This window comes from Gossypium raimondii, chromosome 8, assembly GCF_025698545.1.
Source record: "Gossypium raimondii isolate GPD5lz chromosome 8, ASM2569854v1, whole genome shotgun sequence".
Classification (NCBI taxonomy): Eukaryota; Viridiplantae; Streptophyta; class Magnoliopsida; order Malvales; family Malvaceae; genus Gossypium; species Gossypium raimondii.
The window spans coordinates 39,178,311-39,201,897 of record NC_068572.1 but is presented as its reverse complement, the minus strand read 5'-3'; the positions used below and the strand labels follow the sequence as shown (position 1 = coordinate 39,201,897).

The following is a 23,587-nucleotide window of genomic DNA, read 5'->3' as shown; positions in this document are numbered from 1 at the left end:
CATAAGTTGCCCCTAAAACAAGTAATTTCAAAACCAAATCTTGCACACCAAGACACACCAATTCTACAAACATTCACATGTTTAAAACACAAATCAAAACATTAAAAACATGCCAAATATCCACTCATCCTATGCCTAACCAATATGCCATCAAAAGGCATCTCGAATCACACATCAATTCAATTCATTCAAAGTTACATTATAACCTAAACTTACATCACCAAATTCACACATCATTTAACCACTTCAACCCCATATGAATAAGTCATAAGCCAAATATTTACAATGCATTTAAAAAGGACCAAAAGACATAAACATGCTTATGCATTTACAAGTTAAACCAAAACATATATATACAATAGACATAACCACATCACATTGGCAAAATAGCATAATCAAAAACTCCTATTACATATAAGTCCTATACATGCGATTAATAACCATAGCCAAAACAACCAAAAACTACTGAAGTGGTTAACGGATAGTGTGATAGAGCTCCGACAATATTCCAACAAGTCGAGCTTCCAATGATTTACAAAACAGAGAAAACAACTACCTAAGTAACTAATGCATAGTAAGTCCATATAATAAACTCAAACTTATCTGAACATAAAATGATAAAGTCATTCAACCATGCTCATTAAATCTTATAGACATTTTACTTCCCTATTCACAATAATCCACATAGTTATTAGACAACTTAAAATTATAACATCCATGAAACATAGCATATAGTATGAAATGGATTCCATACATCTATCTTTCATCACTTGTTTAATTGATTTCCTTTTCAATCCATTTGATCATAACAACCTTTCCATTTCATATAATCATTAACACGAATAATTCCATATGTATGTCTTTCTATTAAACTTTACTTACCCGTTGAACCATATAGAATAACATTGGATACTCGGGAATGTTCACACAAAGTGTGCCTTTTCATGTTACCGCAAACTTTCCAATAGTGCTCACATGAGCTGTGAAATGGGTTGCTCACACGAGCTGTGGGTCGGGATGTTAGCTACGCGATGCTTCTCATATGAGCTATGGAGAATCTGCAACAAATGCAAGACCTCAGCCATCGGTAGGACATGCAGGACCAGTACCAAAACCTTATAATCCCTAATGACATGTCAATTGTATCCTGAGTATTCTCAAGGTTCAAACGAGACTATTAACCTGTCAAATACCCAAAGCATCAAAATATTAACAAACTAAATTTTATTTTACATAAAATTAAATAACATACAATCCAAACAATAATTATTAAGTTTATGACTCATACGAACTTACCTCAGTCACAATGATTGTTACAGCAAAGTGGAAAACTATTTCGAAACTTTCGTTTTCCCTCGATCCAAGTCCGGTTGATTCTTTTCTTGATGTAAATAATAATTTAACTCAATTAAGTAATTCAAATAACTTAACTTTATCGATTCTAACTTACAACCCATTTTAATGTAAAATTACAAATTTACCCATAACATTTTAACTTTTGTACAATTTAGTCTCTATACCTAAAGCTTACAATTTAACCACAATTGATAAAATCTTATGCTAGCTGATTTTCATAGGGTTCCCTAACAACTTATATTTCTCACAATTTCACATTATTACCAATGAATTTTACTCTTTTAACAAATTAATCTATCAATTCAATTCAAAACACATTCAAAATCAACCAAATTTAATAATCTATCAATTCAATTCGAACATGTCTATTTAACAACCAAATTTAATAATCTATCAATTCAATTCAATTCAAAACACATTCAAAATCAACCATGACAAGTCCCTATACTTTTAATAACTTTACATGGGATGACTAGATTAAGCTAATATGAGCTTAAAAACATAATAATCATGAACTAAGATTACATACCATGCAAGTCAATAATGCTTGACCGAAAATTTCTTTCTTCTATAATGGAGGATTTGGCAAAGGAAGATGGAAGATGATAAAAAAAAAGGTTTAATGAGTTTTGTTTACTTAATTTATGATTTAATTATCTAATTACCAAATTGTCCTTTAATAAACCTATCCATAAACATCCACTAACTTAGGATATGGTATAATTATCATCTAAGTCCATTAATTTAAATTACATATACATTTGATCCTTTTGACTAATAGAAATTAAATTTTGCACATTTTTCAGTTTAGCCCTTTTTACTTAATTAACTATTTAAACTTTAAAATTTCTTAACGAAAATTTAATGCAACCTTAATATAACCCTATAGACATTAAAAAACATAAAAATTCTAACTTGCTCGTCAAAATTGTGGTCCCGAGACCACTATTTCTGGCACCACTAAAAACGGGATGTTACAACTCTCCCCTAAAGGAAATTTCGTCTCCGAAAATCTTTCCAGAAAATAGGTTTAGGTATTATACTTTCATAGCTTCTTTTGGTTCCCAGGTAGCTTCCTTGACTCCGTGACGATACGAAAGAACTTTAAACAAAGCTATGTGTTTATTTCTTAATTATTTAACTTCCCAAAACAAAATTCTGATTAGTTCCTCATAGTACAACATATCAGCCTGAATTCCTACATCGATGGGTGAAATCACGTGTGAAGGGTCAAATCAATACCATCGAAACATCGATACATAAAATAAGTTGTGATTTTTCTCTAATTTAGATGGTATGTCTAAATGGTAAGCTACTGGTCGAATTCTCTCAATGATCTCATATGGGCCGATGAAACTTGGACTAAGCTTCCCTTTTCGGCCAAAACAGAGAACTTTCCTCCAAGGCGATACTTTTAAGAACATTTTGTTGTCGGCATGAAATTTAATTTCTTTCCTTTTCAAATCGACATATGACTTTTGATGATCGAAAGCAGCCTTCAAACTGTCTCGTATCACCTTAACTTTTTCTTCAATTTCACGAATTAATTCAGTACTGAAAAGCTTTTTCTATCTCAATTCAGTCTAGTATAATAGAGTTCTACATTTCTAACCATAAAAAGCTTCGTATGGTCCTATTTTAATCCTCAACTGGTAACTATTATATACAAAAATTCAACCAACAAAAGAAATTTTTCCCAGCTACCTTCAAATTCCAAAATGCAACAACGAAGCATATCTTCAAGTATCTGAGTCACCCGCTCAGATTGACCATCGATCTGTGGATAGAATGTGGTACTAAAATGTAATTTAGTGCCTAAAGTTTCGTGCAACTTATTCCAAAATCTAGAAGTGAATCGTGGGTCTCGATCAGAAATAATAGATAACGACACCCCGTAAAGCCTGACAATTCAGCGACATACAACTCTACTAACTTCTCGAGTAAATAATCTGTACGTACATGTATGAAATGGACAGACTTATTCAGACGATTGACAAATCCCCAGATGGCATATTTCTTTTTCAGAGATAACCATAATCCTGATACGAAATCCATAGTAACCCATTCCCATTTTCACTTTGGAATCATAGCAGGCTATAGTAATTCTGAAGGTACATGATGCTCGGCTTTAACTTGCTGGCAAATTAGAAATTTCGATACAAACTCTGAAATCTCACGTTTCATACTTGGCCACCGATAAATTTGTTTCAAATCACCGTACACTTTGTTACTACCATGATGAATTGAGTAACTGCTGCTATGAGCTTCCTGAAGAATCTTCTGTTTGACAACAAAATTTTTTGAAACATATAATCAATTTCAGAAATACAAGCTATCGTCTGAACCAATATGAAAATATAAATCTAATAACTTTTCAATCTTTGCTCGTTTATCAATCAATTCAGTATCATTTTTCTGAGCTTCATAAATCTGTTGTAGAAATGTCGGTTTAGCTTTCAATTTAGCTAAAATAGAACTGTTATCAACAAGCGTCAATTGAGTATTCAAAGCTCTCAATGGAAATGACTTTCAACTTAGAACATCCGTGACAATATTAGCTTTCCCTGAGTGATAGTCAATAATCAGATCATAATCTCTCAACAACTCTAACCATCTACGTTGTTACAAACTCAATTCTTTTTGTGACATCAAGTATTTCAAACTTTTATGGTCGGTGAATATATGGCATTTTCCCCGTAGAAATAATGTCGTAAAATTTTTAAAGAAAACACAATAGCTACCAATTCTAAATCATTTGTCGAGTAGTTCCTCTCATGCAGTTTCAATTGACGGGAAGCATAAGCTGCAACTTTGCCTTCCTGTATCAAAGCACAAGCTAAACGATTAAATAATGCATTGCAATAAATCACAAACTCTTTGTCAGACTTTGGCTGAATCAATACAGAGGCTTCGGTTAACATCACTTTCAACTGATCAAAGCTCAACTGACATTTATCGGACCAAACAAATTTTACATCTTTCTTGAGTAACTTCATCAATGGTGAAACAATCATCGAGAACCCTTTAACAAATATTTGATAATACCCGGCCAAACGTAGAAAACTTCTGATCTTAGTTATATTTTTTGGAGGCTTCCGTTCCAAAATAGCAGATATTTTGCTCAATCCACTCTAATGCCATTAGCCGATACCACGTGTCCCAAAAATTTTACTTCTCAAAGCCAGAACTTGTATTTACTAAATTTTACATATAACTGTTTCTCGCGCAAAGTCTGCAATATTATCCTTAAATGTTGGGCATGCTCAACTTCGTCTCGGGAATAAATCAGAATATCATCAATGAAAATGACCACAAATCTGTCTAAATACGATCGAAATATTTTGTTTATCAAATCTATAAAAAAAGGTGATTCGTTAAACCAAATGACATAACTAAAAATTCATAATGTCCGTACCCGGTCTTGAAAGTAGTTTTTGGCACATCAGAGTCTTTAACTCGAAGCTGATATATCCAAAACGGAGATCAATCTTTGAAAATATTGTCGCACCTATTAGCTGATCAAATAAATCATCAATATGTGGCAATAGATATTTTTTATTGTAACTTTATTAAGCTGTCTATAATTAATACACAACCTCATCGACTCGTCTTTTTTTCTTAACAAATAGTACAGGATCACCCCAAGGAGAAAAACTAGGCAGAATGAATCCTCTTTCTGTCAACTCCTATAACTGTGCTTTCAACTCCTTTAGTTCAGCCGGTGCCATTCTATATGGAGCAATCGATATCGATGAAGTTCCTAGTACTTATTCAATAGAAAATCCAACCTCTCTGACCAGCAGTAACCTTAGCAACTCTTCCAAAAACACATCCACAAAATCACAAACAGTTGAAAATGATTCCAACTTCGATTCTGAAGCTCTGGTATCTAATATATAAGCTAGATAAGCCTCACAACCTTTTCAAACACAATTCAGAGCTAACAAATCTGAAATAATATTTACTGTACTCTCATATCTGTCTAATTCAACCTTGACTAATTCACCATTTTGACATTTCAAAATAATCTGCTTTTGTCTACAGTTCACAATAGCATCATGCAAAGTCAATCAATTCATGCTGAGAATCACATCAAATTCATCGAAAGGTAATAACATCAAATTAGTCGAAAAGTTGCAATCCCAAATTTTTAGGGGACAGTTTCTACAAACTTTAACGACTAACACATACTAGCCTAATAGATTAGTTAATTTGACCACAAGCTCAGTTAACTCAACAAGTATTTTCTTATTTGAAACTAATGTTATGAATATATACAAGTGCATTGACCCCAGTCAATCAAAGAATAAAATTTAACATCAAAGATAGAAAATGTACCGGTAATCACAACAGGTGCTGAACCCTCTTTATGAGCTCGAATTGCATAAACCCTAACTAGTGCTCAAGCCTCAGCTCAGACTGCAGAATCTTTCGTTCCACTTCTATTATCCCCGACATTACCACTATTCCTAGATGGTCTCCCTTTTGAAGGTGTGTATTGTGTATTCTAGCTTTATCTTTGTCAAACCTTTCAAGGCAATCTCGAAGAAAATGATCATATGAACAACATTTAAAACACGATCCCCTCTTTTAGTCGACACTCTCTGAAATGTCTTCTATTGCATTGCTGACATTCAAGCTTGTTATTTCGAACACTCCCTACACTCGCTACAGTAGTAGCCTGGGGTCTCGAACTAGCTTGCTTCCTTCTATCTCTTCCGAAAAATCCAGATGGAGTTGACATACGACTATGAGGTTCTTTCGATTTCTTTGCTAGAAAAGAAAATGGCTTTTCCATCTACTGTTTACCCGTGTCTCAATTTTTAGAATCTACTTTTCTTATTGTTTTACTAAGTTCTTTAGCCTTATGCGCTTGATCCAGCAAAATAAAAAATTCTTTCAATTCAAGTATCCTGACAAGCAATTTGATATCTCCGTTCTAATCATCTTCAAATTGGGTACACATAACAACTTTAGTTGAAATACATTCCAAGCATATTTGTTAAGCCGTACAAATTCTCTTTCATATTTAGCTACAGTTCTATGACATTGCTTCAGTTCCAAAAACCTTTTCCTCTTCTTATCGAAATACCGTTGACATATGTATTCCTTTTTTAATTCAGTTTGGAAAAAGTCCCAATTTAATTGTTCCTTCGATACCACTGCTATAAAAGTGTTCCACCACTGATATGCTGAATCTTTTAACATAGATATCACATATTTTAAACAATCATTAGAAGAGCAAGACAGTTCATCAAAAACTCTAATGGTATTCTCTAACTAGAATTCAGGTTTTTTCGGGTCATTTTCAGTTGTACCATGAAATTCTTCTACCCCATATTTACAAATTTTATAAGCTGGAGGCCTGTTTACACATACTTGTTTCGAACCTTGAGAAATAGGGGGAACTTGTTGAGGTACGGAAGGGAGTGGAGTTCGTTGATCCATAGGATTTGTTCGAACAAAATCCGTAAACCACTCGGACATCATATGGAAGAAGACTTCTTTCGCCTCATTTCGTCGACCCTCAATAACAGGCCCACTACTAGCTCAACCTTGAACGGAGGCTTGAGCATTACTTTCAACTTAATCGGAATCAGCTCAATTGAACGACATCTTTTATTTATATGAAAACATAATTCAATTTAAGTCAGGAGGCATCACACTATCACAGATTATAAAATGGCATGTATTCTATACTCTATACATGCTACGTTCAGTTTGAGAACCGACTAAATCGTAGCTTTGACACCAGTAAATATAACACCTCTAATCCGTCTCCGTCGTCAGATTGGGGTTACGAAGTGTTATCGTACAAAACAGAATGTTTAACTTCAAAGTAAAAATAATTATACAATTTAATATCTACATCATATAGCTTAATATAACCATAGTAAAATTAAATAATCGGGCCTTAAATCGAGCCTTTGGGGCCCTAAAAGCAACTTGGAAACAATTAGGGATCAATTTGAAACAAGACGAAAAATTTTGGGGAAAACAAGAAAGTTTGGAAAATAGGGGTCACACGGCCGTGTGTCTAGGCCGTGTAACATAACCCAGACAGTGTGGACATTTGAAGTTATGACACACGGTCGTGTCCTAGCCCGTGTGTCTGCCCGTGTGGGTATTCGAAATACGGCCACACAATCGTGTCGCAAGCCGTGTGCCAAACTGTGTGTGCATTTGATGTTGGATCACATTGTCATGTCATAGATTATTTTACATACTGACTTGAGACACATGACCGTGTCGTAGGCCATGTCTCAGACCGTGTGAAACCTACACCTAAAAATAATAGTGGCACACGGCCGTATGAGGTGACTATGTGTGGAAGATAGTCGTGTGACAACTCGTGTCCCATGCCATGTGCAGCATAAGTTAACCCTAAAATAAGCCATTTCAAAACCAAATCTTGCACACCAAGACACACCAATTCTACCAACATTCACATGTTTAAAAGACACATCAAAACATCAAAAACATGCCACATATCCACTCATCCTATGCCTAACCAGTATGCCATCAAAAGGCAAATCAAATCACACATCAATTCAATTCATTCAAAGCTACATTATAACCTAAACTTACATCACCATATTCACACATCCTTTAATCACTTCAATCCCATATGAATAAGTCATAAGCCAAATATTTACAATGCATTAAAAAGTGACGGAAAATCATAAACATACTTATGCATTTACAAGTCAAAACAAGACATATATATACAATAGACATAACCACATCACATTGGTCAAATAGCATAATCAAAAACTCTTATTACATATAAGCCTTATACATGTCAGTTATAACCATAGCCAAAATAACCAAAAACTACCGAAGTGGTTAACGGATAGCATGATAGAGCTCCGATAATATTCCAACTAATCGAGCTTTTGATGGTCTACAAAACAAAGAAAACAACTACGTAAGCAACTAATGATTTGTAAGTTCGTATAATAAACTCAAACTTAACTGAACATAAAATGATAAAGTCATTCAACCATTCTCATTAAATCTCATAGACAATTTGCTTTCTTATTCACAACAATCTACATAGTTATTAGACAACTTAAAATTATAACATCCATTAAACATAGCATATATTATGAAATGAATTCCATACATCTATCTTCCATCACTTGTTTAATTGATTTCCTTTTCTATCTATTTGCTCATACCAAACTTTCCATTTCATATGCTTATTAACACGAATAACTCCATATGTATGCCTTTCCATTAAACTTTACTTACCCGTTGAACCATATAGAATAACATTAGATATTCGGGAATTCTCACACAAAGTGTGTCTTTTCATGTAATCGTAACATTTTCAATAGTGCTCACATGAGCTATGAAATGGGCCTCCTCACACGAGCTGTGGGTCGAGATGTTAGCTACACGATACTGCTCACATGAGCTGTGGAGAATTCGAAACAAATGCAGGACCTCAACCATCGATAGGACATCTAGGACCAACACCAAAAACCTTATAATCCCTAATGACATGTCATTTGTATCCTATGTATTCTCAAGGTTCAACCAAGACTATTAAACCCTCAAATATCCAAAGCATCAAAATATTAATAACTTAAATTATATTTTTCATAAAATTAAATAACATACAATCCAAACAATAATTATTAATTTTATGACCCATACAAACTTACCTCAATCACAACAGTTGTTACAGTAAAGTCGAAAACTAATTCGAAACTTTCGTTTTCCCTCGATTCAAGTTTGGTTGATTATTTTCTTGATCTAAATAATAGTTTAACTCAATTAAGTAATTCAAATAGCTCAACTTTATAGATTCTAACTTACAACTAATTTTAATATAAAATTACAAAATTACCCCTAATATTTTAACTTTTCTACAATTTAGTCCCTAAACCCAAAGCTTACTATTTAACCACAATTGATAAAATCTCATGCTAGTTGATTTTCATAGGGTTCCTTAACAACCTATATTTATCACAATTTCACATTATTACCAGTGAATTTTACTCTTTTAACAAATTAATCCCTAAACCTTAGAATCACTAAAAATCACTTAACAAAATATGTTTATTTAACAACCAAATTTAATAATCTATCAATTAAATTCAAAAAACATTCAAAATCAACCATGAAAAGTCCCTATACTTTTAATAACTTTACATGGGCTAGCTAGATTAAGCTAATATGAGCTCAAAAACATAAAAATCACCAAAAAAGGACTAAGATTGCATACCATGCAAGTCAATAATGCTTGACCAAAAATTTCTCTCTTCTCTAATGGAGGATCAGCAAAGGAAGAAGGAAGATGATGAAAAAAATGGTTTCATGGTTTTTGTTTACTTAATTTCTGATTCAATTTTCTAATTACCAAATTGTCCTTTAATAAATCTATCCATAAACATCCACTAACTTAGGATATGGTATAATTACCATCTAAGTCAATTAATTTAAATTCCACATACATTTGATTCTTTTAACTAATAGAAATGAACTTTTACACCGTTTTCAAATTAGTCATTTTTTCCTAATTAACTATTTAAATCTTAAAATTTCTTAACGAAAATTTCGACTTTCATATAACCTTACAAAAATTAAATAAACATAAAATTTCTAACTTGCTCGTCGGAATCGTGGTCCTGAAACCATTATTTCTGACCATTGAAGATGGACTGTTACAATATTCTTATTGATAGTTAACCATTCCCGATCATATATATCGATTCAAACATATATATTTAATTATTTATTTAACTCGAGCTATGGAGCACAAACCTAGAATATTTGTTCGTCGATGGTTTTGGATTTCCTTTATCAAAGGGATGGTCTTGCGTTGTCTTTAGCTACAAAATTAAATTCAAATACAGAAAATTTATTAATCACACAATTCAAATACAAATCGACATATTATATATGTGAATACATGTTATTTGTTTTAGTCCTTATTTACCTTAATATTTGAAACACTCGTTTCTTACAACTTACCTTATCGAAATTAAATCCAACTTTATAAATATAGTACAGAGACTTCCTATATATACTATCTACTACAAACTCCCCAAGTTTTCACACTTTTCAATAAGGTCCTCAATAATATATAATTTATCAAATAATCAAAGCTTGACGTACTACTATCAATCATATTTCTAACATACTTTTCCATGAACTAACTTTATTCATGCATGTCCTTAAACTTAAACATTCAACAATGGAGATACAACTAAAACTCATCAGTTTTCTAATCTAATACATGGGCTTTAATAATCCAAGATAAAAAGTTAAAAATTCATCAAAATCAAGTGAAAGGTCTTCCTTACCTAAGCGATTTGATGAACGGTAATGGATGTTTCCTTTCTATTGGTTTGGTGGAGAAGAAAGATACTAAATGAAAACTTGTTTCATACATTTCTCTCTCCCCCTTAACTACGCATAAAATAATAATAATAATAATAATAATAATAATAATAATAATAATAATAATAATAATCTAAAGCCATAATCTTATCCACATTAAATTAGTGGAAATCAATGGCTACAGCCATGTTATTCCACTAAGCTACATACAAAATGGTTTAATTGTTAACATATTCTTAGTCTAATTGCTATTTAAGACACTTAATGTAAAATCAAATATTATTCTTTTGGTTGATCACTTAACAATTTAATTCTTGTACTATTTTTAATAATCAATTTAAATTAATACTAATTAATGATTCACCTTTCAATTTCATAATTGGCACATAATTATTCAATAAAAATTTTATTATTAAATCGAATTTTTCAACATCATTAAAATCGGTTCGTTACAAATTTTACTATTTCCATATTTACTACACTTGTTTAATGAAAATATAAACAATTTTCCTTTTATAAGGTATGTCAAACAAACATTAATTGATTGATCTTCTATCACAAGCCATCATTTCTGTAAATGAGGACAAAGACAAGTTGAGCTTATAGAAAGAAATCATTGATTATTTATGCTCAACTTTATACTTAGCATTAAGGTAAAGTCATAAGTGACTTTTGGTGGATACCTATGAGTACACCTCGTTTTTTATAAAGCTAGGTAAACCTTGTGAATATATGTAGAGTGTTGGATACAAAGTTAAACATTATGGATGTTAATTTGAATTGTACCTATACACTATTATAAGAAAGACATATATATAACCCAATGAAAATAAGATATAATTCTGTGTTCAATACCACTTTGTGTTAAGTTTAGCCGACTAAATCAAAGAGATCATGAGATACTTAATGTAACAGAATGGGTCTAGGATATTGCATACTCTACAAATGCTTTAGACAAAAGAACCACTTTATATTCCTAACAAATGTGTGGCAGAGGGTATGCTGACCATATACTTATGATTTAGTATGAACTAATGTGTGTCTTTGTGACAAAATTAAAATTATGGATGGCGGGAATCGTATAATCATGGTGTCTGAGTGGGAGATGTCAAATATGGGTTTTGGTAACCCATTGAATAGCCCATGATGGATTAAATTGAAACAATTTATTATGCCCTATTCTAGGTGTGAATTATGAAAAAGAAAAATTAGTGGGTTTCAGTGAATATTTAGGTTTAGAAACAAATAACATGAAAATACCCTAAACACCTAATAATCGTGTTCAACCATCCCCTCTCTCTAAAAAACAACCATCATTAAAGTGAAAAACTTGATATAACTCAAATAGTGGTAGCATCTTTTATCAATTGTACAGATCCTTAACAACATGAAACAACATCAATCGGCCCAATCAAGTTGAAACTCAACAGGTTGTTTGCTTATATCAATGGGCGGTGCCACCACTCATACCTTGTCAGTTCATTAGCCTTTTCCAGCGCCTTTATTCAGTGAAAAGATGGGATTTTGCCCCCATATATTTTGCCCTTTGTCTACCTCGCTAGCTTCATCTTCCATTACTTTCGCCACCATTTGACCTTTAAGTCATGCCTGGCTAATCATATAGACGTAACACATATCTAATCTATCCCATTAGTACGCGATTCCAGCATCTATGTCAACTTTGCTATCAACCACAAAACACTGTATATGAATGAGAATGCTCAATGCTTGGAATCGGAAAACGAGCCCTATACTTTACAAAAACTTGAATTTAACTTGTTGAATTTTAAGTTATGTATATTTTGAATTAGTTAATTTTAATTTTTACATTTTTTGAATTTAAAAATTTTAGTCATGATTCAAACAGTAATAATTAAATCCATTTAGTTAAATTCAATTACTAATCCTGGAATATGTGTATAGTTGTAGATTTAGTCTATATTCTCTAATTAAATATTTTAAATATTTATACTTTTGAATGTTAAAATTTCAATCTTAGCGCAAATAACATTTATTAATGCATTAACTCAATGTTTAGTGAATATTATGTGAAAATAATAAGTTAACATAGCATTACGCATATGATAATATGTTTTTGCATCAAATTTTTGAAATAGAAGAACTTAATGAATTTAACAATTATCAATTGACGAAGAATGATATTTTAAAATTTGAAAAGCACGGGATTAAAATGATTAAATCAAAATATAGTGATTAAATCCATAATTTTCATAAAATACTGGGACTAATAGCAAAAATTAATCAATCTACATATATATGTTCTTGTCGCGGTTTATACTTATCGTTAGTCCTCCTCACCGGTCAAAGTCAAGGACAGATCACAGTACTAGAATAAAAATGACTAATATTAATCCTCTTTTTAATTTTACAACAATGCATTATATTTATGTTATACTAGGATATTAGCAATAGAACAAATCTAGTCCAATACTTGAGGATCAAGAATAAATAAGGGACGTAGTAAGACCAAAGGGACAAGCTCCCAAATCTTTATTATAAGTTTAAGCTTCAAAATAATAAATTATTTATTATCTTTCAGAAAAAAAAATTCTTTATTGATGTAAGCATTGGATATCGCATCCCAGAATATAAGCTTACAAGAAGTAAAGGGCATCTGAACTCAATTTACCTTTCTCGAAAAACATCTCCCAATCCGATTCATAAGCCGTTCCATCACCAAATAAGTGTAAACAATGCATAATCTACATGGTCAAAAGACGACAGGCCTAAAAATCTTGTACCTGTCAGTGATTGTTGTAAATATGGAGGCAAATTAAATCATGCTTTTAGTTTTTGCATTTGAAATCGACGTCCTTAATTTCCCCAGCCGGCCATTAGTTTTTTTATTTGGTTGGTTGAACATTAGGAAATGTCCTTCAGCTTTTGTAGTGATCATTTCCCTGGTTTCGCAATAAATGTGGGCACCTGCTCGGTTTTGCAGGCAGAGCTATGAGGAGTTTTAACGGGACTTAATTTGTTGTGGCGCAAAGGAGGTCAGAGAGTGGTGATAGACTGTGATAACTGTTGACACCATTTTTTTGTAAAACGGGGTCAGCTTGGATTTTGAAAACGAAAACGAAAACGGGAGTCGCCACCAATCTTTTTTATGAGGTGTGATCAGATCACCTCGAAAAGTAGTTGTTTTTAATAAACGATTTGATTTTATTCAAATAACGATTTTGGTCCACGAAATTCAGAAAAACAGGTTCGAGAGTCGGTTACGTACGAGGAAGGATTAGCACCCTCGTAACGCTCAAAATTGGTACCTAGTTGATTAATTAATGTCTTAGTGTCGAAGATTGAAAACTTTAAAGAGATTTAAAATACGATCATTTATTGAAATGTTAAAAATTTTCGGGAAAGGGCATATTTCACATTAATCAATAAAGAGAATTGTATCTAGCAAGTTAGGACACAATGTCTTGAATTCCAGATGCGCGACTGAATGCCAAAAATTTACTTATTTAAAAGATATTTAGCTATCTCGAATTTAAAAAAGGGATCATGCCCAGTAAGTTAGGACACGATTTTTCTTAATTCCTGAGATCGTTTAAAACTTAAGAAAAAAAAGGGATCATGCCCAGTAAGTTAGGACACGATCTCTTCTTAATTCCCGGGATCGTTTAAAACTTGAGTTTGAAAAGATTCGTGTATTTAGATTTATTGTGAAAATCGAAACCCCGTAAGTTAGGGTACGACCTTCTCGAATCTAAACACGAGATTTCGCTTATTCAAAAATCATAATTTATGCATTGAATAAAACTAATCTAACACGAAATAGTAGAAATGAAACACGGTGTCAATATGCGTAACAAAACAAAAATGAATACGATGATGTAAGCATAAATAATACGAGCAATAGCAATGAAAATAAGTTAAATAAAAGGACAAATCAATAACATACAAAATAACAAGTATATAAGCAAATAAAAGTAGAACATTCTTTTAAAAAATAATGAAAACGTAAATGAATAAGTAAGTAAAGAAATTGAATAAAATTATAAAATGCAAAAAATATATGTATGTATATATATATAAATTATAAGATATCATAAAAAATATATAAGCATGTATATATATATGAAAATTAAGAATATGTATATAGATATATATAGATATATTTATAAATTATAAAAGATAAAAATATATATAAGTATGTATATATGTATATAAGTTATAAAAATATGTACCTATATTATAAAATGTATGTATATATATTTGTGTATATAACAAAATTTTGGAATTAAAAAGTTATAAATGAGTAAATAATAATAATTAATAGTAATAATAATAGTATCAAATTTATTAATTTTAATGAGAAAATAACCAAAATAACAAAGAAAAGGGCTAAATTGAATTAAAATCAAAATTCGGGGTCAAATCGTAAATAAATAAAAGGGGAGGGACTATTCTGAACACGCGAATAACATAGAGGGACTGACAGGGCAATTTCCCCTTCTCTTCTAAAACGGCATCGTTCAGATAAGGGCCAAATTGAAAGCGCAACAAATTGTGGGGTGCAATTGAAAACAAAAAAAAACACTTAATTGAAAAATCACTAAAAAGCGAAAGGACTAAAAGGGTAAATAACCCAAATCTCAAAAACACGTGGATCCCCTGGTTGGGTCGGGTCGGGTTGCATGCGCGAGTTGAGCACGAAACGGCGTCGTTTTGGCGCCTGGGCATGGGGCTCAAAATACCGTCATTTTGAACTTCTATAAAAGCTAAAATTTTCTTTAAAAAATCATTTTTCCCCTTTCCTTAAAAAGATTTTTGAAAATGCTCTCAACCCCCTCTCCTTCTCAGGGCATCGGCCCGAAATTCAGCCATCGGCCACCGCACCGGCCGCTGATCTCCGTCGCCGTCTGCGATGGCTGAAAAAGCCAAAATTGGCCCATTTTTGCTCCTCATTCTGAGTAGAGCTCAATTTTAGGGTTAGTGCACATTGGAGGCTCGCTGATGGCCGTAAAAATGCAGCGAATTGCTTCAAACTCTGACGGCTAAACCGAAAGTCGGGTAAGTTTTCTTTTCTTTTCTTTTCTTTTCGTATGTATAAGAAATGAAAAAAAGATTGAGTAAAAATTAGAACAAAAATTAAATCCAAAGTAGAAATAAACCTTTTGTTATACTGTTTTTTACATTGATGTTTTCGTTTTTTTTTCGACCCCCCTCCCTCTTACAAAATCGGTTCTTAATTTTATATAGCCCTTATTACACTGTCTATTTTTTTTATTACTGTGTCTCTGTTGCTTTTACGTACTTTTCCTTCTTGCAGGTATTTGACATTTGATGGAGCTGGTGGCAGAGTTGGTGGCGAGGCGTCAGAGGCGGCGGTGGCAAGGCAAGTGGGCGAAAGGTCAGAAGGCCCTAGGTGCGGGGCACTTAGGGTTAGGGTTTCTTTCTTTTCTATTTTTGTTTTGGGCCATTTGGGGAGTGCATTGTAATTGGGCTCGGGTTGTAATTGGACATGGGGTATTGGGTTTGGGTAGGTTTAAGTGTTAGTTTGTTTTTGGGCCAGGGCATAAAAATTGGGCTTGTACAACTGCCCCTTTTTGCTCGTTGTCGTGTAACAAGAACAGAGCAAAGACAAAGAAAGACCAATTTTGTCCGATCTCACCGAGTCTTGACTTATTTTGATGCTTCTTTTCTTCAAGTAGCCTCATTCCAGTCCACTGGGTCTTGTTGCTTCGATCCACTCCACTGCACTTCAGAGAGATACGGCTTGTAGCTTCAATCTTCTTCGCAACAAATTCAAGGGGACGAGATTTGTATCCTCAACCAGCTCTACTGCAACTTCAGGAGATAAGGTTGGTTATCTTCAATTTGCTCCACTGCAACTTCAATGAGATAAGGTTTGATATGATCTATTCTACTGCAACTTTAGAGAGATAGGATCTGTAACTTATAGCTTCAATCTATTCCACTGCAACTTCGGGGAGATAAGATTGGTATCCTCAACCGGCTCCACTACAACTTCGGAGAGATAAGGTTGGTTATCTTCAGTTTGCTCCACTGCAACTTCAGGGAGATAAAGTTGGATATGGTGGATTTAATTCGACCTACTGCAACTTCAGAGGTATAGGATTCATCGTTTTAATCCGCTCCACTGCAACTTCAGAGAGATAGGACTTGTCGTGATCTGCTCTACTGCAACTTCAGAAAGATAAGATCTGCTTCAGTCTACTCTACTGCAACCTTAGTGAGATAAGACATGTAGCTTCAATAAAGCCTGATGTGATCTACTTTACTGCAACTTCAAAGAGATAAGATTCATCATTTTAATCCGCTCCACTGCAACTTCAGGGAGATAGGACTAGTAACTTCAATCTACTCCACTGGAACTTCAGGGAGATAAGATTGATTTTAGTCAGTCTACTCTTCTGCAACTTCAGGGAGATAAGACTTGTTGGCTTTAATCTACTCCATTGCAACTTTAGGGAGATAAGATTTGTCATCTTCGGTCTGTCCCACTGCCTTCAGGGGATAAGAATTACTTTTTTTTAACTTTAACGCCAGGGAGATAAGATTAGCTGCATTCAGCTTTAATTTGCTCCGCTGCCAAGGAGATAGGATTCGCTGCCTTTAGCTTTAATCCGTTCTACTTCAGCTTTTATATATTCCACTGTAATGCCAGGGAAACAAGATTCGCTACCTTTAGCTTTAATCTGTTCCACTGCAAAGCCAAGGAAATAAGATTTGCTGTCTTTGATATGCTCCACTACTGCTTAGGGAAATAAGAATCTTGTAGGGATCAACTGTCGCAACCTAGGGTTGCATATACTACATCTAATGGGGCTGGTCATGAGATTGGTTTTTTTAGTGTGCCATATGGCGTCGTTAATGGGACTGCTGGTGGCCCAAATTTTCTCATGGACCTTACGAAAGACCACATCTTGGGCGAGAATTTGGGCGTGACTTCGAGCGTGATTTTGGGCTTGATTTGGGACAGCGGCGTGTTAGGCTTTTTACTGAGGTACGCAGGTTGACTGATGTAGGCCAGAGCCTTAGGCCGACTTAACCTAGTGGACAGCATAGTGGATCAGCCAAAGCTGGTCCAAATTTTGGAAAAATTCCCTTACGCCTAATGCTAATTATGTTGATCTTGAAGGCTCTATGCAAAATACTGTTTCCGAAGTTCTAATGCAAACTAAACAACGAGCATGTGTGTTTGATTTTGACTCCTCACAGTGTGTTGGACTACCCCGAATTCCTGATTTTCATGCGTTTGATTTTTCAGCTGCCACGCAGTATGGGTCCAACTTTGATAATACTGATTCGTATGTCCCTGTTATGGTGGGAACCTCATCATGGTATCCAGATTCAGAGGCTACTCATCATGTATGCCAGAATGCTTCTGGTTTAAATGAGTCCACTCCAGACTCAGGTACGTCTTCTCTTTTAATGGGGAATAGGCCCCCCACTAAAATCTCGCCTGTTAGAAATATTGTTCTGCCTACAAGGAAGAAGTTATTACATCTATCCAATGTATTGTGCGTGCCAAGTGTAGTAGGCCAATTTGCCCGGGCCCAAAATCACAGAGAAATAAAAAAGACCAAAAAATTAATTAATTAAATGTCCATTTTACATATATGCGGCCCAGTTACAAAATAAACTAATTACCCAAAATAAAAAAAATGAGCCTAGTTAAACCCAAATCCATCAGACCCAACTAACTAGGCCCAAATCCGAATACGTGTGGCCCAACACCAAGGGAGGGGAAACCCTAGCATCAGCCCCAACCAGCGCCGCAGCAGACGTCCCCCGCACGTACGTAGCACCACTCGCACGAGCCTTGTACGCGCGCCTTCTCCTCCGTACATGCCACATCCGCAACCTCTGCATATAGTACCTACCAAAGACGAGCAAACACAGCAGAAAACAGACCACAAAACGAAAAGAGGCAAAAATCGACAGAAAGAATGAGAGAAAAAAGAAAATAAGAAAAACACAAAGAAAATTTGTATTTTAGTTTATTCTCGGGTTATAAAAACCCCAAGATGTACCCTTTTTTGTTTTTAATACAATCAGAATAGAAAAATAAAAAAATACACCAAAAAGGTAGATATTTTTCTTTCCTCTTCTTTCGGTTTCGTTTCGGTTTCTCTTTGGATCTCTGAGTAATAAACAGAATAGGAGTTTGAGTTAAGAGTTTACCTGCCTCGGTGACCTAGCCGTCGTTCTTGGCGGTTTCCCAGCTATCGGAAGAACCGTGAATGGTTCTAACCTGAGAACGGCGCAAAAGGGGAGAGGGGGGAACAAAGAATTTCTTTTCTTTATCTTTTTTTGTGGATGGCTGAACAGCTTTTAGGGTTTATTTTTACTTTTATTTTTGTTTCTCAAGGGATGTCTAAACGGGGCCGTTTGGAGTCTGATCTGTGGCTCCAAAATGACGCCATACTGACCTAGATTGGCCTCCAACCCGACGACCCGACCCAGTGGGCGAAGGATGCGCGCTTCTTAAAGCCAAACGGGTTATTTGCGCCACTGGTCCCTTTGTTTTGCTTTGTGGTTCCAATCCGATCCTTTTTATTTTCTGATTTGACCCCATATGTTTGATTCGATGTTGCTCTGGTCCACATTAAAGGTGCTGCGTTTTGGGAATAGGGAATATTTCCCACTTGACCCCCATGTCATTCGCGCATCACATTTGGGCCCTCTGTTTTGTTTTATTTCTTTTTTTCTTGTAATTTAGTTTTGATTTCGATGTGGTCCTTCGATTATTTTGTCTATGGATCTGTTTAATATCTTTGTTTTATTCTTCTTTTAAATTTTATTAATTTGTCTGAGTGCTTATTGTCCAATTTTTTAAATTAAGTACTGCTTTTCATATTTTTCTTATTTAGTATATACATGTTAATTAGTTTAATTTGATTCCTTCTTCTTTGTTTATCTTTAATGTTTTATTTCCCTATATATCATTTTAAACTTTTACGTGTTGTTTCGATTTTCTTTAAAAATTATTGAGTTTGGTCGTTTAGTGTATTATTTTATATATTAAATAATTAAATTTTATCCTATACTAATGGCTCCAAATCAACCTACATTTGCCATTTAAAACTTATTGTCATATACTTTTTACTTATTTAAAATTATTTTATTATAAATTTTTAACCACATTTTATTACATATTTTGTTTATTTCAACCTTTCGTATATGTGGATATATATATTATTATTTATACTAAGGTTATCATTTTGCATATGATTTGTCGAAATTAATACATATTATTTTATGTATTTTGGTTTGCTTTAAGATTTATTTAGATACTATTAATTTAGGTGGTATTTATTTAAACACTATTTTTATTTGTTTCAAATTTTCATCATGTATATGTACATATTTTTGTTTGTATACTTTCATATATGTGTATATATGTGTGTATATTATTGATTTTAATTCTTTAGCTTTTAGATGTAGTATTTGCATGTAACTATGGTCCTTATAAGTACGGTATTATTGGTTCATTAATTACTTATCGTTCATTGGTGCGCATTTCAATTTATGAATTACTATTTCGTGTTGTAGGTTATTCTTCCATTGTTTTATTTATTCAAAAGATTACATTTCATAACATTCAAACGTCAAAAGCATTTTTATCCAAAAAAGAGTTTTCAAAATAACGCAACCCTCGACATTTGGAATTCTCGAGAAAATGGGGCCCTAACGCATTGGGTTCCAATTTTTCTCGTTGAATCTAAATGATCGAAAATTTTCTACAATCAAGACACGCAATTAAAAACTCATTCTCGGAATTTGACACTACGTGTCCTAATGTATTGGATGCGACATGTCATCTTCTCGAAAGGAGGTTTTTTTTTAATAATAAGGGTTGTGTTCAATGCTAGAAATCTTGAAGAATCGTGCTCTAACGTATTGGGTTTCGACTTTCCACCTGATTTCAAGCAATTGAATATCCCTTTTTAACTTCAAAAAAATTTTGAAAGGCAAAAAGACAAGCTCTTTCTCAATGACTAAAAATGTCGTGTCCTAATGCATTGGGTATGACATTTTAGTACTTTGCGATGAGATGGTCTTTAGCATTCACGTCGATTTATACGAGCATCTTTTGCATAATGAATAAAAATAATAAGGATTGTATTTTGAAATTTTTTAAATCTCAATATTAAGACATTAAACAATCAATTCAGTACCAATTTTGGGCGTCACGAGGGTGCTAACCCTTCCTCCTGTGTAACCGACTCTCGAACCTGTTTTCTCAAAATTCGCGGACCTTAAAATTATTTTTAATGGTGAACTGATCACACCTTAATAAAAGATCGGTGGCGACTCCTTATTTTTCATTTTCAAAGTCGATCCCCCTGTTTTTTCAAATCTAAAAATGGTTTCGACCGCTTGGCGACTCCACTAGGGACACCAAGAAAGTCAGGCCGTAAAATTGATTGTTTTTGTCTTATTGTCGAAATTTAAAAATTTAATTTTATGATCTTCTCTTTGCATATGTTTGTATGATAAATGCTGTTTTATACTTTGGCATCATATTGCATAAGACTGTTAGTCTTGCCCTTTTAAGTAGGAGTGAGAAACTAGTCCTTCGTGAGGTTTTCAACTCCGTGTAGGATAGTGGATCGCTTCTGGAATACATCCGTACCTATGTCTTCGTGAGATTTTCATCTCCGTGCAGCCATAGGGAAATGTGTTCCCTTGAACTGAACTCGGTCCGTATGAGCCTATAATGGGTGAGGATCGAGGAATCTGCTGGTTCGGGTACCTCAACTCTAGAACCAAACCACATATAGAAAACCCTAAGAGCCCACCTCTGAATATATTGCAGGAACCCTAGCGGTTACCCAGATAGGTGTTTAATGCTTTTTACTTGCTCGAAGTTGAGTTTCTATGTTGTGCTAATGTGTAGTCTTTCGCTTTGATTGCATGTCATTTCATATATACAAAAGAGTGTCGATTCAGGTTCGATTACTAAATTAGAAAGCTTGGCATGGAGAACGGATTTCTTGATAAAGTAGAGGACAATATTGTTGTCCGTGTGTGGTCAGAAAAAGCACAATCAAAGAAAGGAGATAGTCTAGTCGAGGGGTATACGTCGGAGTTATGGGACTACACCCGCATCAGTGTGGCGCAAATAGCCTTTAGGAATTAAAGGTAATATGTGATCATTGGAATGACGAAACTAAGCAGCTGTTCAACTCTAGTTACGGGGATTTGCCATATCTACTCGACATTATGGTAGATGAGTATTTGTTTCAGGCTTTCGTTCAGTATTGGAACCCTGCATATAGTTGCTTTACCTTTGGAAGGGTTGATTTAGTACCCACTATAGAAGAGTATACAGCTTTGCTTCGTTGCTTGAAGATCCAAGTTGATAAAGTCTACTCTAGAGCCGTTAATGTCCTAACCTTTGTGAAGAAGTTGATGAACATCACCGGAATAGGGGAGCAGTGGGTCATAGCACGGATCAAGCAGAAAGGGGAAAGTAGATGCATCCCTTGGAAAAGCCAGCAAAAGCTGATTTTGGCACACCTTGATACAAGGAAAAAGGTCGACGTTTTTGCTCTAAGCATTTATGGGCTAGTAATCTTTCTTAAGGCACTAGGGTACGTAGATGAAGCCACCTCAGACCTCTTTGACCGACTTGAAAAGATGGTTACACCAGTCCCGGCCATTCTGGCAGAAACCTTTAGGTCACTAAATGTGTGTAGAAAGACAAGTGAAGGCAGATTCATCAGATGTGCGCAGCTTCTTCTTGCATGGTTCCACAACCATTTTTGGAATGTTGATAAGGTTTTGTATCGAGTCTTCTCTGGAAACTATTCGCCATTAAGAGAGATAGCAGCTACACCAAGAAGAGATGATATCTCAGAAGAGAAATGGTTGGCCATTCTTCAGAATCTTCAGGAGGAGGACATTGAGTGGAGGGCCCCGTGGTTGCTTCCAGATGAGACCTTGTATCGATGTGGTAATTTTGATTGGGTCTCATTACTTGGAATTCGGGGAGCTGTTAGTTATGCTCCATTGATGGTGCTAAGGCAGTATAGGTCAAGGCAGTTTATACCTGCAACCTAAGGCCTAGCTGAGTTTGAATTTTCATATAAAGACGATGGTTATAAAAAGAAGATCCGAGAGGTAACCAGGGCATGGGACCAAACTCGACGGATGAAGAGATTAGCCGTAGGCCCGACCACGACTCCTGAATATAATGAATGGTGGGTTAGTAGGATCAATGATAACATTCCAAAGTTAGGTCAAGGAGATAGTCAAACGATAGCGGAACATTTGCGAGTTGTTCCCTCTGAATTGGAAATTATGAAACAAGATTTTGAAAAGAGAAATGCAGAGCTTGAAAAGAAGATTGAGCAGTTGGAAGAAGAAAAGATGCACTTGGGATTAGATGTGGATGTTCAAAATTTAGAAACTGAAAAATTAAGAAAAGGTAAGAACAAGGCCGAGGAGGACCTGGACAGTTTGAAGACGGACTATAAGAAGTTGAGGTTGTCAATAAGAACTGCTGGGTTAAGGAAAACTTCAAAACAATGGCGTCAAGAGATTCGAGAAGAAAAGGTCAAGACTGATGGATGGGAAAAAAATTTTGAGAAGTCCAAACGCGAAACGAAGCTTTAGAAAAGAGTTTATCAGAAAACCGAAAGGAAAAATGAGAACTAAAGGACAGGGTGACTGAGTTAGAAAGATCTCTTCATCAATATCAAAGTCGAAATTCGGCAATGGAGTTGAGGGCGAGCTTGAGCAAGATCGAAGAAATGAAAGGAAGAATAGAGGAGTTGGAATCGGCATTGCGAAGTTGCAAATCCGGACTGAGTATTTGGAAACTAATGAAAGTCGTCAGAGTGAGCAGCTTTATCACCTTCAGAGTCAAGTGGAGAGTAGG

At 34.4% G+C, this 23,587-nt stretch overlaps 1 protein-coding gene across 1 annotated transcript; it reads left to right on the top strand.

The window, feature by feature from the left end:
* Nucleotides 1-21,927: 21,927 nt before the first annotated feature.
* On the top strand, nt 21,928-22,767 carry LOC105793299 (uncharacterized). The gene has a single exon (XM_012622224.1). It carries the CDS (start codon nt 21,928-21,930, stop codon nt 22,765-22,767), a length of 840 nt encoding a protein of 279 aa, XP_012477678.1.
* The last annotated feature ends 820 nt before the right edge of the window (nt 22,768-23,587 follow it).